This window comes from Oreochromis niloticus, linkage group LG11 (genome assembly GCF_001858045.2).
Source record: "Oreochromis niloticus isolate F11D_XX linkage group LG11, O_niloticus_UMD_NMBU, whole genome shotgun sequence".
NCBI lineage: Eukaryota > Metazoa > Chordata > Actinopteri > Cichliformes > Cichlidae > Oreochromis > Oreochromis niloticus.
Genome location: NC_031976.2, coordinates 22,169,834 through 22,189,917, shown reverse-complemented (window position 1 = coordinate 22,189,917; position 20,084 = coordinate 22,169,834). Strand labels below are relative to the sequence as shown.

At 40.1% G+C, this 20,084-nt stretch overlaps 1 protein-coding gene across 2 annotated transcripts; it reads left to right on the top strand.

Annotated features, from left to right (window-relative positions):
- The first annotated feature begins 1,367 nt into the window (after window positions 1–1,367).
- Window positions 1,368–19,650, top strand: LOC109204297 (mpv17-like protein). Of its 2 annotated transcripts, none has more exons than XM_025911827.1 (6): window positions 1,368–1,890; window positions 5,782–5,971; window positions 12,137–12,480; window positions 13,993–14,063; window positions 14,159–14,188; window positions 19,302–19,650. In XM_025911827.1, the coding sequence occupies exons 2-6, from the start codon at window positions 5,784–5,786 to the stop codon at window positions 19,425–19,427; spliced, it is 759 nt and encodes a 252-aa protein (XP_025767612.1). In that variant the 5' UTR covers window positions 1,368–1,890; window positions 5,782–5,783; the 3' UTR covers window positions 19,428–19,650. The 2 variants fall into 2 exon arrangements, with proteins under 2 accessions (XP_025767612.1, XP_025767613.1); XM_025911828.1 differs by lacking the exon at window positions 1,368–1,890 and adding an exon at window positions 4,588–4,614.
- Window positions 19,651–20,084: the final 434 nt, after the last annotated feature.

The following is a 20,084-nucleotide window of genomic DNA, read 5'->3' as shown; positions in this document are numbered from 1 at the left end:
TTCCTGTTATTCTAACAAATCTGCCTTCCTTGTCACAGACTTCTGATATATGTTCATAGTTAAGTGTACCAGAGATAAGTGTAGCCACACCCCTCTTGTGTTTAGATTTGACGGAAGAAGAGAATACATATTAAAAACCCTTTCTTTTCATATGGCAAGTGATCTGCTTGGTTCATGTGTGTCTCCTGAAGTAATGCAAACTGGGCCTTTTCTTTCCTTAGTTTAGACAGTATCTTACTCATCTTAATCACATTCAGAACCCCGTTTACACTAAAAGAAATAATTTTCACTGACTCACTTCCTATGGAGATATATTAACTGACCACACAGCAAACTCAATAGCAGCAGGCAACCCCCTCTTAAAAGAGTAATAAGTGAAAAAAGTTAAAAATAAACTGAAAATGTTTGAACATAACTGAAGCATGAAAGCTCCTGGCCTGACTTCTGACAGTGGATCGCTTCCACTGCCACCCTCAGAACTTGAAGGGAAACTTTAAGTTCTGAGGCAATTATTGGCAATATATGGCAGGAAGCTGAGGCTGCAGTTCACATGGGCCACCAAAATTAGACAATATAAGAGTGGAAAATCATTTCCGGGTCTAATGAGTCTCGAGTTCTGCTGAGACATTTGGCTAGTTGGGTCAGAATTTGGCATAAGCAACATGAAAGCTTGGAAAGCATTGTGTAAACACTTCAAGCTAGTGGTGATGTAACAATAGGATTCTTTCTTGTCACATTTTGGGCCTGTTAGTACCAACTGAGCATCATTTAAACACCACAGCCTGCCTGAGTGTTGTCCATTCCTTTATAACCACAGTGTACTCATCTTCTGATGGCTGGTGGTCAGCAGATTAATGTAGATGTCTATCTGAAGCCTGACTGGTTGAACTCTGTCTTAGATTATGAAGATTTTCTTTCCACAAAAAAACGTTGTTGTTTTGTTTTTTTAAAATTATTTTTATATAGTACCTCCCAAGATAAATATGACAACTTGCTTCACAACCAACGGGCTAAAAACATAAAGACATAAAGAAAAGTTTTTAGCTGTTTTTTAAAAACTACCAGCAATTCTACAGATTTCAAACTCAGAGTCTAGAGACCAGTCTTCCAAAAGCTCTGCCATCTTTAGATGTCAAACTTGTATGATGCACAGCCAGCAGGCCCTGATCACATGACCTTAGGTTCCTGCTGGAGGTTCACAAATAGCTCTAAAAGTCAAAACTAGAATCTAAAAATGGATCATATATGGGGCTCACTCCATCACTTCAGATTTAGAATATTAGGCCATATCAGAAAAATCTAAATAAGCTTTGAGACACACATACCAATGTAAAAGGCACTGATGGTGAGAGGAGCCGCAATCAGCTGATCCACCACCACCTTCCCAGTTACTGCCTTTACTCCGCCTCCTGGCAGCATCTCCAGCCCTCTGAGCCAGTGATAGTTGAAGTTGGTGTGGAAACAAAAACCGACGGTTGCCACTCGAGCCGTCTGATGCTATTCGATTCCTACTAAATCCTCTGATCTGAAACTTACCTTTCAGTGTTGCTCCTCTCACACTCTTCTGAGTCTCCCCAAAGCCAAAAAGACACAAACTACATTTCTCTGGACAAAGACGATCATCAGCAGAAGCAAATCTACAAGTGACGAGATCTCACAGGGTCAAAGTTCTGCTACTGTTGCAGGGCATGTGTGATAAAGCCTTATCATCCCCCTGGAGAGGACTGTGAGAAAACACCACATGTGAAGAGTGAGACTGACTGAACACACATTAACAAACTCATGCTGTAAAGCTTAAACAGCTGAATTTATGTGCATGCAGATTTGATAACAACGGTTGAATGTACTCATTGCACTCGTCATATGATGTCACCATGTAAGCAAATCCTGGTAAGAAAATCTCTAATCTCTAACACACTATGACTTACCACGTTATTCCTTGTAACCAAACCACAGCTGTTCAGTCCTCGGGCCGGAAGCACATGTAGTGTCACTATAGATGCCACTCCTGCAGCAGCGATTCCCTTCTCTGAATGAATCGCTTGGCTTTTAAAAGGTGCCAAAATCAGATAGAAGCGATTTTTAAGATTTTATGACTTGTTTTGAAGTAAGTGAGTTTACACCTCTCACTTATGTGTTTTTGTCTTTTTTTTTTTTTTTTTTTTACTGTGAACATTCTCACAAAATCATTGACATCTTTCAAGTAGTTACTCTGTGTCCCAACAGCCAAATGGAAGCATAAAGGAGACGATGCCATTGCATTAACTGCTCCTAAATTTTGCCTCTGCATATCAGGACCTCACCAGCATTGGGTGATTTTTGCTTTTACCTGTGCTGTGTTAGTATATATTGAATGTTTTTGCTCGTTTAGCTCTGCAGGTCATTGGTTAAAATGTGTTTTGTTTAATATGCTTAAATACATTTTCTTGTTTTATTTAGTGAAAAGGCAAAAGATCTGCAAACTTGTCAGTACAGATTAGGATTTAGGCTGGATTGAGCAATATGCTCACTGGACAATTTATTAGGCAGACCTTGCTAAAAGCAGGTTGGGCCCCTTTGACTTTGTTTTACTTTTATAACTGCTTTGTTTTTGTGGCAAAGATTTAAGAAAGTGGTGGGAACAAAACTCACACTCAAAGCTTTTTAGTTCATATTAACACGACAGCGTCACACAGCTGCTGCAGATTTGATCTGATTCCCCAATGTGAGCCTCCCGTTCTGCTTCACCCCAAAGGTGCTCTACTGGATTGAGATTTGGTGACTGTGAAGGCCATTTGAGTGCAGTGAACTATTTGTGATGTTCAAAAAAATAGTTTGAGATGATTTGAATTTTGTGACAATGTGTGTTATCCATCAGAAGACAGGCGCACTGTGATTATAAAGGGACGGACATGGCCAGCAGCACTGATGCTCAATTGGTACTAACAGGCCTATAGTGTACCAAAGAAGTCCCTCACACCTTAACCCAACCACAACCATCCTAAACTGTTGATAAAAGGCTTGATAGAGCCATGTCTTCATGTTCTTGATGTCACACAGTGGAAAATTGTGTTTTTATATTTTGTTTTGAATCAGACTGTGTATTGCTACATAGTGATTTTATTTGCATGTTTTATTGTTATAGTGCTATTGCATGATTGTTTATTGATGTTCTTATTGCATGATTTTATTCCATATTTATACTGTGTTTTGTGTTGTTGTACAGTATTCTTTTTTTTTATTCCACTGTGGATTGGACAGATAATTGCGTGCACCTGTGAGGTGGGGGCGTGCCCCCGAGGTGACCTATTGGCCGCCAAACGGACTTAAGGGAGATGGTGAGCGCAAAGACGGGAGAGAGACACAGGAACAGCGAAGAACAGGAAACCGAACGTGTGGTGCAGACGAGCACATGTATAGAAGGACTGGCCTGCCTGTGAGGCGTCGCGAGACTTCCGGCGATCCAGTTCCGACGGACAGAATAGTAACAGCGGGAGGCGATGTGTGAAATCCACAGAAGGCAGAGGGGACGCCTCTGCCTGTATCAGGGCCGGGCTATGAGGGAAGCTGTGTGCGGACGCGGAGAGCGGCTGGACTGCACGGCCATGCGCTGCCAGGTGGGGATAGGAGCCTCCTCCCTGGCCTTCTGCTGGCGAGATTTCCCCATCCCGGAAGAGGGGCCCCCTTCTGTCTCTTTCAGCTAAGGATCATTTGCCCGAGTGTGTGTGGTTGGACACTGGGAATAGAGGACTCTGGGGGGGGGGACGTTTTATCCTATAAAAAGGACATCCATTTAGCTTTGATTTTTTCAATTGTATTTTAATCTCTGCTGGCAGGACTTTTAGCGGGTTGTGAACATTTATTTTTTATTGTATAGTGGGGATTTTAACTCCTACTTGTGATTCTGGCTGTTCTTCTTCTAAAAAAATAAATGGTGTGTTTAAAGCCGGCCCAGTGTCCGTACTCCGAGCGCTGATTCACTCTCTCCCCTTATGCTTGTATGTATATAGACGTGGTGGCGAAGATTTAGGTCACCAGTTTAGCGGCTACATTTACACCAATTCTGACTCTGCTATCTGAATATTGCAGCAGAAATCGAGACTCATCGGGGTTTTGTCAGTCTTCTGTTATCCAGTTTTGGCGAGTCCTTGTAAACTGTACCCTCAGTTGCCCATTCTCAGCTGATAGGAGTGGATGATTAGATATTTGTGTTGATGAACAGTGTAACAGGTATTTAGGAACTTCATTTCTGAGAATGAATGTGTCAGTTTTTGGCTTGAAGTGAAATAAGTCGACAACTTTTTACCAAGTTACTTTTAGGTAAAAGATACCACAAAGTAACTTGACTGTCTACATATGGTCAGATGTAGACAGTCAAATACCTACTCCTTATTTGCCTTTTTGTTGTGTGTTGTGTTGGATTTGCATGTTGCTCTCACATCTAAAAATCCAACAATAATGGTGAGCTGCAAAAAAAGAGAAAAGTTAATAATCTTAACCTTCAAATCACTTTGTAAAGTTAAATGTATTTTCACATCTGTATAAAAAAATAAAGCCACACACCTGCTGCATAGATAGCACACCTCCTCAGCCTGCAGTTTGTAGAGAGATACACAGAAACCTGGAGACAAAACGGTAAGCAGCCTTTTGCAGTTATTTTTATATTAGAAGTTATGCAGATCAGCTGTTTCCATAGTACAACACATTAGCTGTAACAGTGTTTTTATTGACATTTTGTAGTTATGTTATAATAAATATGAGTTACAGCATTTACAAACAGGTTTATTTAAACACTTATTGCTTAATCAGTGATTTTTGCCTGCAGTTTGTCTTTTCTCATCATTTAATCACTTTAGTTTTTTAATAATCATTCATCCTGATCACTTCCTATATGTTAATTTTATGAGAATTGGGGCTTGATTTCTTTATAGTGATTTTGTAGTTGGTGGAAATTGACTATGTACACTTTTGGGTACTTTACTTGTACTAAACATAAACTCACAGCAAAGTGTTGAACTTTTAACTCCCCTGCTATTGCTTTACAGATGCACTGCTGTTAGTCTGTTTTTTGCGTTATAGTTGGGGATAAAATTTGTGGCAGCCAGGCTTTTAGACTTTTGACTTTTTAAGGCATGACTCAGGCAGTAGGGTGTGTTGTCTACCAATCAGAAAGTCGGTTTAACAATCCCCAGCTATTCCAGTGTACAAGTCAAAGTATCCTTGAGCAAGACGCTGAGTGTAAATGTTAGAAAACACAAAGGCAGAGATAAAAGTGCTGCATGAATGTGTGTGTGTGTATGTGTTAGTTGGGTAAATAAGACTATAATGGATAAGTCATATAATATTAATAAAAAAATCCTAAAATTGAGTAGAAAGGTACAAGTACCAGACCATTTACTCCTTATCATGTCACAGTTCCTCAGAACAGTAATATTAGTTGTGAGAAATAATAAGAGCATTTTTTTTTCCCTGTGCAGAATAAATACCTTTAGATATAGTGACGGCAGACGATATTTTATTTAAGTAAAAGAGAAATTTATTGTTTCTCGTCTGTCAGGAAATGCAGGATTCAGTTCAAAATTACTCAGATTACTTTCAGAGCTCTGCCTGCCTTACGGGTATACAGCACCTTTATGACCAGCACCTGTCTGAGCTCCTCTGATCAGGATCTGTTCTGTTCTCTATCCTTTAAACTCAAGAAGACTCTGCTGGAGCATTTATGTTATATAAATTGACTTTTATTCCACTTTAAGTCAGTGACTCCTGACTCTCCTAAATCTCCACTAAATGTATGTTTCTCAGGCATGCGACCGTCCATCTCCGCGAGTCTCGAGCCTGGGTTGGAGCGAGGGGTCCCCTGGGGTCGTGACCTGTACACCTTTGTAACTTCAGCAGCAGGTCACATGATGAGGACCCTGCAGAAACCCAAGAAGAACCGACCATCCAAGCGGCAGGTCAACCACCGTCGCTTCCTGCACAACATGATTCAGAGGTTAGAGAATAATTTGTTTTAAAAGGTAGAAAGGTTGGCCTGCACGATTCTGAGCTGTTGAGGACGTTACCAGAGTATCATCCATCCAGCTTCATCCTTCAGGCATCGTGGGGAGACTAGAGCCTATTCCAGCTCTCGCAGCGCAAGAACAACTGGACAGGTCGCCAGTCTATCATGGAGCTAACACTTCACACATAATTTAGGATCACAAATTAACCTAACTTGCATTTCTTTGGACTGTGGGAGGAATCTGGTGAAAACCAGCATATGGGAGAACACAGAAAGGCCCCCCTGGCCGTTGGGTTTGAACCAGTAGGCAACAATCCTAACTGCTGCACCAACATGCTGCCCATGTAAGGTTATACTGGGCAGATTGCCATTATATGTGGTGACAAATTCAAGGCCCTCAGTTGATGAATCCTGTCAGTTTTGGTGACGTTACGCTTTTTTCCCCCCTAAAGCCATCAGTCCAAAATGTCAACTTCAGCGACTGTAGGAAAATTATTTTGTATATTACTGAGCTAAATGTTATTCATTTGGTTCAAAACCTTGTAACCTCGGTCTGCATTACAACAAAGTTCCTGGTTTAAACTAGAGATGGCACGATACCACTTTTTTATGTCCAATACCGATACCGATATCATAAATTTGGATATCTGCCGATACCGATATGAATCCGATATAGTGTGTTTTTTAATCAATAAAACTGTTTTTTTAATATCTTGCTGCATTTTGTATAAGTTCATACTCAAGTTTAAATAAACAATAACACTAAAGCTATTCTGTTATACCTGTATGTAAAAAATACACTGCACCCAAAATATTTTATAGTTCAGCAACACTGATCAATCTAATAAACTTAAACCTGCTCCATCCTCCCTATTCTGGTATTTTAAAGAGTACTTAGCAGAAATATTAAGCAACCTAACTAATAGGGTTGCAAACTCCCAGCAAAAAAAAATAGGGAACCACCCCCCCACCCTCCACCTCATGATGCTTAATCGATGTAATCAACTTTAATTTGATGCAGGGTGAAAAAAAATGCACAGAATTAAATTATTTTTCAAGAATAATTAAATAGATTCAACATCTTTCTTCAACAGAATTGTAGACTGCACAGATGGTACCTTCCCAAAGGAAAAAGTACTATAGCTTACTAGGGTATATTAGACTTAACAGTTACTATATACAGAAATGGACTTCTATACATTTTACATCAGATTAAAACTTTGGGTGTAAGATTCAGATAATTATTTATTAAAAGCTAGACATTTTAAATGAGAATAAGAAAGAAAAGTATGTCTTTGTGCCCCCTTTTCCCTGTTCATGCCCTATTGGCCCCCCTGGCTAAACTTTGCTAGATCCGCCCCTGCACAGTTACCAGCCAGCTAAAAGGATCCTGGTGTAGAAAGTAATATTAAATAAAAATTCTAACAGCAGCTTATCAAGTTTAAACGTGCTGCTGTTGTTCAGCCGCTGGTTTCCTCTTTCTGGTGCAAAGTGGGCCAAAAACAAAGAAGAGAGACGGACTCCCGACAGAAAAGCCGATCAGCTGATCGTTAAGCAGTTTCACGATTGAAGTAGCGGCAGGAAGGTGAGGGAGAGAGAGAGGCAGTTGCTCCATATATCGGTTGTTAAGCTTAACATGGGAACGCTTTACAAACATTCAGAGATGAACTTACACACTTGCTTTACTTCTCTCTGGGATAACTTTCTCGGAGATGAAATGCTGGTTTGGTAGTGAGGCTACAAATACACACAGCCGCTCTATCAGTGAGGCATACTGCTCCGACGTGCTACGGTTATGAGCCGAGTTACACCCTGTCGCAAGTTTTGTGAGGTGTTTTTTTTAATATTTAATGTATCGGATTACATTTTTAATTTCTCACCGATATCCGATCCAGTAATTTACGTCAGTATCGGACCGATACCGATACGTAATATTGGATCGGTCCATCTCTAGTTTAAACCTACCTGCAGGTTGAAATCTTCCTGGGTGGAGCTTTCATGTTCTCCATGCAGGCTAGGTTAACTTATAATTCTAAGTTGGCTAATGATGTGATTGATTTGAAGACTTAGAAGCAACACGCCTGAATAAAATTAGGTCATTAGCAAGACTTGACTGCATTCTGAGTTAGCAAGCACTAACATTGCTCAAGTTAATTTTAAATAAATTTAATTTATTAAGAAAAATGTACCTCTGCAAGTACTTTTATTGCACTATATTCACTCATTTGTTCATGAGCTGCTGTAACATGAATAAAATGGCTGAATTGCCACCTTAGCATGCACTCAAGTTCCATGGAGTTTTGATCATGATCTACTAATTTTATCCAGGTGTGTTGCAGCAGGGAAAGATGGAAAAATTTCAGGACACAAAGGCTGTATCCCAATTCAGGGTCTGCAGCCTTAAAGTACGCAGCCTTAACTGTCCACAAGGGCTGCCTACTCAAAGACCGCTAAGGCCGGAAGTGCGAGGCTTGTGAAATGGGACGGTCTAGCCTCCGTCGCGCTGCCCAGGTTGCCTAGCAACCATGATACTAACAGCTGGAAACGTTTCATACAGCTTTGTTTGACAGAAATGAAGGAGAAAATCTTTTGTTCATTTATTTCTACATGAGCTTTGAATTGATAAGTATCTGAGGCTGAGACCACAGGACTGTGAAATCATGATTACTGGGCTTCATTTCTGTACTGAACAGTCATTTCAAGATTAGCTAGTAAATAACAATTACCAAATGTTGTTCATGAGACTGAAGTCATCTTACTTTGGTAATGTAAATATATTATGGCCAATATTAAAGTTATTATATTAACCATTATTAGTTATTACAGCAGTGAGTTTGAACTCTGTTTCAAATACTGAGCTTCAGTAAAGATTCAAGTTGCAGTTATTTATGTTTCCTATTACCTTAAATCTTCACTCAAAGACAAGTATCTTTCACAGTGTATATATAGATGTATTATATATAAGAGACAAATATTGTTCTTTTAATATGTTGGCATTACTAAATTTGGCTCAATGCTTACATATGTGTAAAAAGAAAATGTACGAGCTGTGATAACTGTTTCTGATAGAATGAAGATCAGACTGATATATTAAATATTCCTTTATTGGGTGAGAAAATCAGACCATGTCATAACTGCTTTAAGTCATACAGAACAGATATCAGAGCCTTAAACAGGCTGACTTCTGCTAAATGGGTCAAACTGGGCAGAAAGTATACAAACACATAACATCCTTATAGAATATCATGTAACTCTATACATCAAATTACCTCAAAATATATAAAGCATATGAACAATAACAGCAATATGATGCAACAAACACAGCATAGGTCCATTCTGCTGCTGATACATACTTTAGGTTTCTGAATATTAAATTTGTTTCTGCCTTTCATAGTGTTAAACTTGAAGGCCCTGAGTACTTTCTCCCACACTGAAAACACTTGAATGATAAAATTATTTGAACATTACCTAATAAGTCTGATTCAGGACAGACAATTACTTATTTTAAACTTTTCTAGCAGTCCTTCACAAACAGGGAACAGTCTGTCTATTCTCTCCATCTCTCAGCTGTGCTGGCTCTTCCTCTTCCTCTTCCTCACACACTGCTGAGTTTGTCCTGGTGGATCATCAGGGGTGCAAAGCCTCACAGATGATGTGCAGCAGTGGGTCCCTCAGTCTGTCCTCACTCTGGACACTTATAACAATAATAATAATGGATTGCATTTATATAGCGCTTTTCGAGACCCTCAAAGCGCTTTACAATTCCACTATTCATTCAGTCTCACATTCACACACTGGTGGAGGCAAGCTACAGTTGTAGTCACAGCTGCCCTGGGGCAGACTGACAGAAGCAAGGCTGCCATATTGCGCCATCGGCCCCTCTGGCCATCACCAGTAGGCGGTAGGTGAAGTGTCTTGCCCAAGGACACAACGACCAAGACTGTCCAAGCCAGGGCTCGAACCCGCAACCTTCCGATTACAAGACGAACTGCCAACTCTTTAGCCACGATTGCACGATCCATGTGTGTCACACATGGAAATCAAATGTGTGATAAGCAAGTGTAACTTATGAATACATGTTCATACTTTTATTACACAATCAGAAAGAAAGAAACAGAGAGTGTGCAGGACAGACAGACAGGTGACAGTCTCAGGTGTATACACTGCTACAAAACAACACAAGAGAAGGAGGATTTAGTGTTTGTGTTATTACGAGTGCTAAACAAGAAGAGTTCCCAGATGGTCCAGTGGACACATGTGTGACTCCTGTGATTAAAGCATCTTTCTTTCAGCTTAACGAGTGAACCGTCAGCTCGTTCAAACACACGTTAAAGTCCGTTTGGCTCGACACCACTGAACAGAGGCAGCAATATAACATAGCTAACATTAACAGTGCAGTGAATCCTGCTTGTGCCGTGATATTCAGGACTGCAAACCGAGCAGCATCACTGACTTTCAGCTTGTTGTGTTTGTGGATATATGACTGACTTTAATTATGCATAAAATCATCACATTCTCTGTAAGATTAAGGTCAACTATTGAACGGTGTATCTTTTAAAGTGAAAGACATCGCTAATGTTACATAACTCTGCCGACATGTGGCCAACGGTAATGTTTTAATGTTATTCATTATTCAACTTTTGCACATAAATAAGTGACATATTATTCAGTACTTACTTTTAAAAGTTTACTCTTTGGCCGCCCCTCTTCCACCGTTTTTTTCGGCAAAATTATCCACACCCACCGCCACGCTATGAAGTCTGGGATATGTTGGGCCATGAAGTCTACACCGTGCCATCCTTAAAATTCAGGGAAATGAAGGGCGCCTTTGAGGGCCGCATTTCGAGCAGCCTTTGAATTGGGACAGCCTTCGTTGCGTCGCTGTGACGTAATCAGCCTTAAAATGCGGCCTTTAAGGCTGCAGACCCTGAATTGGGATACAGCCTTTGTTTGTATACGGATTATCCATTGTTTAAATGTCCCGGGCAGTCAAAAAGGAGGCAGAGCTGTTGACAAATGCTGGGAGCTAACTGGGCGCTAACCGTATTATTCAAATATGTTGAATGTCGCAATGTTGGCAAAGAGAGGAAGTGACGTAAGATTTGCGCATGCGTGGTACCAATCGGGTTTCGGGTACGGATAGCGACAAGTGACAACGCCCACGAAGAGCAAACTGAGCTTCGACGTGAACGAACTATGAAGGAGGGTCGTGAAGCCAAAACTCCGGCAGCTTAACCCCCACAGCAAAAGTTAAAGTGTACAGCCCTGCTATCACTTCCGAAATAAATGAAGACAGAAAACTAGACAGAAGTGGCGTTCGTAGGGTTACTAAAGTTGGGCAAGCTGGTATATAATAATGTGTTAACGTGGTGGCTGGAGGTGAGCGCTATCTTTTTTCCACTCGATAAAAGTTAACGTGAGGGTTCCCAAAGGTTAGGGACAAATGGAATCGCATGGAAGGATGCTGTAAACGGACCAAACATCAGTCAGGAGAACAACTAAGATAATTCATTCACAATACAAGGTTAGTCATTAATATACTGCTGCATGGGCTGGGCTGTAGTTACTATGCTACTGTACTTTAATGTCGGTCATAAGAGTGGTACTTAAAGAGCCATATAATTGATGAGGTGGTACTCATTGTGAAAAGTTTGAGAATCACAAAGAAAAATGTACATCAGGGCGGGAGCAGACATTTCGTGCATGCACGATTCATTTGCATTTTGGAATGGTTTAGGTGAACGACATCTGCTCTGACAGCAGCTGGGGGCGACTGTTGCGTGAGGGACTATCCCGTTTCGTATGCGCTTTGACACGGGTGCCACGCAGCAGCCGCTACTTGTTGAGTGTCAGAGTGATACGTGCTTTCACGTCAAAAGTCGTCATAAGTCTCGTCACATGTAGATTTGCCTCTGCTGATGATCCTCTTTGTCCAGAGAAATGTAGTTTGTGTCTTTTTGGCTTTGGGGAGACTCGGAAGAGTGTGAGAGGAGCAACACTGAAAGGTAAGTTTGGATATTTTAGGGGATCACTAATCATAGCCTAGCCCTTATGCTGCTGAATTTCCTCACCCACTGTTTTTCAACCTTCAGTGAAAGGCTTTCCTAACTTAGGAAAATGTTGAATGATTTCAGCTTTAATGCTCTCTCTTATCAGATTCCTCACCATGAAGTGGGTCTGGGCTGTGTTCAAAGCTCGCCCGTACATCAGTAACGTTCTGGGATACACAGCCCTGTTCGCCTCTGCTGACCTCGTACAGCAGAGCGTGCTGGGTGAGAAACCTGCGGCAGGATCCACATCAGAGGATTTAGTAGGAGTCGACTGGCATCAGACGGCTCGAGTGGCGACCGTCGGTTTATGTTTCCACGCCAACTTCAACTATCACTGGCTCAGAGGGCTGGAGAAGATGCTGCCAGGAGGCGGAGTAAAGGCAGTAACTGAGAAGGTGGTGGTGGATCAGCTGATTGCGGCTCCTCTCACCATCAGTGCCTTTTACATTGGTATGTGTGTCTCAAAGCTTATTTAGATTTTTCTGATATGGCCTAATATTCTAAATCTGAAGTGATGGACTGAGCCCCATATATGGTCCATTTTTAGATTCTAGTTTTGACTTTTAGAGCTATTTGTGAACCTCCAGCAGGAGCCTAAGGTGATGTGATCAGGGCCTGCTGGCTGTGCATCATACAAGTTTGACATCTAAAGATGGCAGAGCTTTTGGAAGACTGGTCCCTTGACTGTGACTTTGAGATCTGTAGATTTGCTGGTGGTTTTTAAAAAGCAACTAAAAACTTATGTTTTCTTTATGTCTTTATGTTTTTACCCTATTGGTTGTGACACAATTTGTAATATTTATCTTGAAAGGTACTATATAAAATTATTTTTTTTTAAATAAGTTTTTTGTGTAAAGAAAATCCCCATAATCTAAGACAGAGTTCAACCAGTCAGGCTTCAGATAGACATCTACATTGTTTTACTGTTTTATTGGATGTTTTTCACAGTCAGTATGAATGTGCTGACCATGCAACTGCACCATACCACTCGGAATTAATGGCAGCTATATTCACTAGTCACTTTATTGGGTACAGGTCAGTAGTGAGTTGGGGTATCTATTGTCATAGTGTCAATTCAACAAGGTGCTGGAAACATTTCTCAGACATTTTGGTCCATATTGATACGATACCATCACACATGCTGCAAATTTCTCAGCTGCTCATCCATAATGAATCTCCCATTCCACTACATACCAAAGGTGTTTTATTGGAAGTCTGAGATCTGGTGACTGAGGGCCATTTGAGTACAGTTAATTCACTGTCATGGCCAAGAAATCAGTTTGAGATGATATGAGATTTGTGATATGTGTTATCCAGGAAGCAGCCATCAGAAGATGAGTACACTGTGGTTATAAAGGAATGGACAACACTCAGGCAGGCTGTGGTGTTTAAATGATGCTCAGTTGGTACTAACAGGCCCAAAATGTGCCAAGAAAGAATCCTGTGTTGTTAGCTGGCAGGAGTGACACCTAGTGTGCTCTTCTACTGCTGCTGCTTCAGAGATGCTTTAAGTCACTATGCCTTCCTGCAGTTTCCATCCTCCCCAGACCGCTGCCATCAACAAGGCATTTTCACTCAGTGAACTGGATATTTTCCCTTTTCAAGACCAATTTAAGGCACATAGTCAGCAGGTGTTACTGTTAGCATGCTAATTGGACTCTTTGGTCTACTCTGTTTTGGTCTACTCTACAGCCTTCACCTATGAAAAAACACCTATTAGATCACTGTATATTGTATATAAACTTAATTCATCTAAAAAAAAACCCTCCTAATTCCCAAATGTTTGCATACTCAACTGATCTGCACAAACATTTTAGATTACACCAATACATCTGAATTAATCAAACGGTTTACCTTATAGTTATTACCAAGTAACACAAATGTACCCATGAATAATTGGGTAAAAAAAAAAAAAAGGAGTTTTAAATGACTGATTGAAAAGAAAATCTGTCTACACTGTAGGTTTGAGTTTACTTGAACACAAAGATGACCCACTTGAAGACTGGAGACAGAAATTTTGGACATCTTACAAGGTACGTATAAAGTCATCGTCTGTCTTTATTAAACTTCATGATGGCGACATGTTCCCAGATCTCCTGTAATAATCTCTCTCTCTCCCGCTCTGTAGACTGGGGTAGTATTTTGGTCAACAATGCAGGTTTGCTCAACTCTTCTCTGTATGGAGGACCACAAGAGCCACGCGCATCGAAATAAAAAATTCTGTGCTTAATTTTAATAAACTGATTTTTAAATTCTTTTCAAGTCTTCATTTCAAAAAACATTTTCGAATTGCACTTTAATAAACTGCATTTCAAAAACCTTTTTCGAATTGCACTTTAATAAACTGCATTTCAAAATCCTTTTTCGAATTCCACTTTAATAAAAACATTTTCAAATTGCACTTTAATAAACTGCATTTCAAAAAACATTTTCGAATTCCACTTTAATAAACTGCATTTCAAAAAACATTTTCGAATTGCACTTTAATAAACTGCATTTCAAAAACCTTTTTCGAATTCCACTTTAATAAAAACATTTTCGAATTGCACTTTAATAAACTGCATTTCAAAAAACATTTTCGAATTGCACTTTAATAAACTGCATTTCAAAAAACATTTTCGAATTGCACTTTAATAAACTGCATTTCAAAAACCTTTTTCGAATTGCACTTTAATAAACTGCATTTCAAAATCCATTTCCCTTTCCTGTTCGCTCAGGGATTAACATGTGGATTAGCAGTTGGATTAGCAGTTGGATTAACAACTTCATTTTAAAAATCCTGCTGCTATTCAAATTAGCCACACCGTGGGATGTAAGGAGCTCTCTGATTGGTTGGTCAGACACAGGCTGTCTGCCAGCCTGGATTTTTCTAGCTCATAGCTTCGCCCTGCTACGAAGCGTGTGTGCTTGTACAAAGGCCGTTCAGCCTCGGGATTTACACTCGGCTCGACACGGATATGTGAAGAATGAAGGGACCCTGCAGCGAAACGGAGAGCCAACCTCTGACTGAGTGCCCGTTTACTCAGTCTGACCACCTGTTGAAGGTAACGTGCTAACATGGCTAACGCTAGCATCACCGCACGTAGCCCCGTTATTTTAAGGTCATTTTAGCTTATGAAAATTTTACGTCGCAGCTGTACGAGCTAGCTACGTGTTTTGTAAGCTGCTGTGCTCTTCACAAATAAAGCTGGAAGCAGCTCAGACTGTTAGAACCAGCACTGAGCCCTGTTACATTTATACAGTGTTAGAGCAATGGCTGCAACCTACAGCCTTTAAACTAGCGATTAAAATGCTGACAGTAAACTCGTCAGTCCAGATGTTACCACATTACTCTATGGTACTTAGAGTTAAAACAACTGAGACAGGCTGATTAAAATAACAGCTGTCAGTTCTCTCATTCCTTATATCAAGACTGGAGATCACACTACTGATTTCAGTTCATTTAATATGTGAGTGCACAGACTCATTCTCAACTGGACATAAATGATGATCAAAGGTTGTATATATGATGAATTCATCAAATCCCAGCCTCTAACACAGTGCGCTGAATCTTAGCTTTGAATGTCCAGTATATTCTAATCAGTGCAATTTAAGCATTCACTGAACCTACAGTATCTACACCTGTGTGGTAAATGTGTGGTAAAGACACAGATAATGAAATTTAATTATTAATACAATATACATCATGAAAAACAAAAGCTGAAATTGATTCAGTTTAGTACTTTTCTCTGTATGTTCTGTGATCATAAAGGCCTTAAATTCTGTGATATATATATATATATATATATACTGTAAATGATTTTCACAGAGGTCTTAAAGTACTTAAATCACTGCTGATAGTCTGGTTGTTTATATTTTCACGTTTTTGTGTCTGTAGGGCTGTTTGATGACGATTTGGACTCCTCTGGGAGATGAGGACACACCCACATCTGTTCCATACTGCAGCCATGGATGGTGTTACGGCTCTGAGTCAGCTTGGGGCCATCAGATGCACACACTGGAAAACCAGCGCCTGTACTTCATGCAGGAGAGACGGCCTCAGTGATGATGGACTCTGCATCCTCTACTTTACCTCCTAATCTCTTTCTCTTTAACACACAATTAAAATCACTCCAAAAGAGTGTAAACTTACTGAGGAAGTCTCTAACTTGTACACATTTGTACTTTTACTTGTTTTATGAGTTATTTCTAAGAAGAGTAAAGTTATTCACAAAGTTTTTATTCTTCTGTATTTATTCTTTTGTATCATGTACCACAGTCATACTGAACTTTACAGACCTGGTGAATTGGGGGGAAAAAGTCATATATATACATGAATGAATCATTCAGCAGTATTCATCTTATGAATTCCAGTCTAATGTCAATTCACTGTTTGAGTTCAGTTTTGGTCTTAAACTCCAGAGAATACCACCTGGTTCAACAATCTTTTTATCTGATTATTTGCAAAATGGTTTTCTTCTGAGAGATGCTGCTAGAGCTGAAATTGAGCCCAAAGAAACAACAACAAAGTTTAGTTCCTCTGGATTTTCCATTGAAAATTGTTTTATCACTCACTCAGGTGACTTCTCCAGTGTCACGGATGAGTGATGAATGTATCTCCCACTGGAAACCATTGTGTCCAGTTAAAGTCAATCGACTTTTTTAAGGAGAGTGGTTAGATGCTGTGCTCATGAGGACAATGAGTTTTAACTTGGAGCACAATAAAAAGCTGCTATATTGGATCAACGAACAAAACACTTAATTGAGCAGAATTAAGTCAAAATGTAATATCCTCATATAATGACACATCACACATGACCCAGCATTGTTCTAAGAATGCAAACTTTCTTATTGGAAGTTTTCACAGCTGCCAGAAAGGGACAGATTTCTGGCTGGTCTTAATGAGTGGTCGTTGCTCTCTCGTTTTCTCTGGAATTGCGGCACAGAGGATGTAACACCCATGATAAGCGCTGAGGTGTGTGTCCTTGTCAGGAATCAGCCATCCTCAGCTTCCAGGTTAGGAAAAGTGGAACCAGAAGATATTCAAATACATCTCTTCACAGCTGCTGATGAATTCTACAAAAAACAAAGTTTGTTAAAAACATTTGCAGGTGAATCACCACTGATTTATCAGTGACATCCATTTACTCAAAAATTACTGACAAGTGGATAACTAGAATATATAGTTTATACTTTCAACAATGTACTGTACAAAATGGAACTGTACATGACAAATGTGGTGTGGTGCTTGTGGAATTTTTAACAAGGGCCCTACAAAACTTTACAGTACTCATGCTGCCAAACTTCTGATGGCTAGGTGTGCAGTTCCTGCTTTAAATGCATTCACTGTTAAGATTAAGAAATCTAGGTGATAAGAGGCCAGAAATGTTTGAACTCGCTTATGAACCTACATCACTGAGGCCGTCTCTCCTGCATGAAGTACAGGCGCTGGTTTTCCAGTGTGTGCATCTGATGGCCCCAAGCTGACTCAGAGCCGTAACACCATCCATGGCTGCAGTATGGAACAGATGTGGGTGTGTCCTCATCTCCCAGAGGAGTCCAAATCGTCATCAAACAGCCCTACAGACACAAAAACGTGAAAATATAAACAACCAGACTATCAGCAGTGATTTAAGTACTTTAAGACCTCTGTGAAAATCATTTACAGTATATATATATATATATATATCACAGAATTTAAGGCCTTTATGATCACAGAACATACAGAGAAAAGTACTAAACTGAATCAATTTCAGCTTTTGTTTTTCATGATGTATATTGTATTAATAATTAAATTTCATTATCTGTGTCTTTACCTCTTTACCACACATTTACCACACAGGTGTAGATACTGTAGGTTCAGTGAATGCTTAAATTGCACTGATTAGAATATACTGGACATTCAAAGCTAAGATTCAGCGCACTGTGTTAGAGGCTGGGATTTGATGAATTCATCATATATACAACCTTTGATCATCATTTATGTCCAGTTGAGAATGAGTCTGTGCACTCACATATTAAATGAACTGAAATCAGTAGTGTGATCTCCAGTCTTGATATAAGGAATGAGAGAACTGACAGCTGTTATTTTAATCAGCCTGTCTCAGTTGTTTTAACTCTAAGTACCATAGAGTAATGTGGTAACATCTGGACTGACGAGTTTACTGTCAGCATTTTAATCGCTAGTTTAAAGGCTGTAGGTTGCAGCCATTGCTCTAACACTGTATAAATGTAACAGGGCTCAGTGCTGGTTCTAACAGTCTGAGCTGCTTCCAGCTTTATTTGTGAAGAGCACAGCAGCTTACAAAACACGTAGCTAGCTCGTACAGCTGCGACGTAAAATTTTCATAAGCTAAAATGACCTTAAAATAACGGGGCTACGTGCGGTGATGCTAGCGTTAGCCATGTTAGCACGTTACCTTCAACAGGTGGTCAGACTGAGTAAACGGGCACTCAGTCAGAGGTTGGCTCTCCGTTTCGCTGCAGGGTCCCTTCATTCTTCACATATCCGTGTCGAGCCGAGTGTAAATCCCGAGGCTGAACGGCCTTTGTACAAGCACACACGCTTCGTAGCAGGGCGAAGCTATGAGCTAGAAAAATCCAGGCTGGCAGACAGCCTGTGTCTGACCAACCAATCAGAGAGCTCCTTACATCCCACGGTGTGGCTAATTTGAATAGCAGCAGGATTTTTAAAATGAAGTTGTTAATCCAACTGCTAATCCAACTGCTAATCCACATGTTAATCCCTGAGCAAACAGGAAAGGGAAATGGATTTTGAAATGCAGTTTATTAAAGTGCAATTCGAAAAAGGTTTTTGAAATGCAGTTTATTAAAGTGCAATTCGAAAATGTTTTTTGAAATGCAGTTTATTAAAGTGCAATTCGAAAATGTTTTTATTAAAGTGGAATTCGAAAAAGGTTTTTGAAATGCAGTTTATTAAAGTGCAATTCGAAAATGTTTTTTGAAATGCAGTTTATTAAAGTGGAATTCGAAAATGTTTTTTGAAATGCAGTTTATTAAAGTGCAATTTGAAAATGTTTTTATTAAAGTGGAATTCGAAAAAGGATTTTGAAATGCAGTTTATTAAAGTGGAATTCGAAAATGTTTTTTGAAATGAAGACTTGAAAAGAATTTAAAAATCAGTTTATTAAAATTAAGCACAGAATTTTTTATTTCGATGCGCGTGGCTCTTGTGGTCCTCCATATCTCTGCACACACAGACTGAGAGAACTACACTGATGACAGGGTTTCACAATCATGATATCCATTTTTCTTCTTTTCCATCACCTCAGGCAGTGAACTTTGCATTCGTCCCCCCTGTGGCTCGGACGGTGTTTCTGGGTGGTGTCGCTCTGGTTTTCACAATCTTCCTGTGTCACCTCAGACAGCAGCGACACCACGAACAGGAAAGAACCTGAGACTCTCCCCGTCGCATCGAAGGCTTTAGTAAACTAACTAAAAACACAATTCCAAAAAAGCAGGGACACTGTGAGTAAAACCTGAATGCAGTGGTTTATATACATCAGACACCCATAAACCCCAGCAGCTGGTCTGTTCCCAGATGTTTACAGGCTGCTGTTAAACAAAGACGGGATGCTACATTGTCAAGGGTACACATAAGTGGTCCGCAGGTGCGCATTCGCTGTCAAAATAAAAGATGCGCACCAGATAAGAAGTTGCAACGCGCGTTTGCGTAAGATGTTCTGGAGGAGGACAGACATTTGTTTAGAACGCTTAAAGATGTCGAAGAAGCAAGCTCCTTTAAGCAATTACTTTGGTGTTCCTCCACCTCCAAAGAAATGCCAGAAGGAGTCCGAACCGCAAAAGAAGCGCGTAGGCTATTCTCGAAAAAGGGGTTGCAGGAGGTGAGCTGGCTTCAAACAAATGATGAACGCACAGAGATGTGGTGCAGAATATGCCGTGAAAATCCCACTCTAGCGGACAAAAAAGTGCCTTTTATATGTACGCAAACGCGCGTTGCAACTTCTTATCTGTGCGCGTCTTTTATTTTGACAGCGAATGCGTACCTGCGGACCACTTATGTGCACCGCTGTACATTGTAGTAAATGTGGACT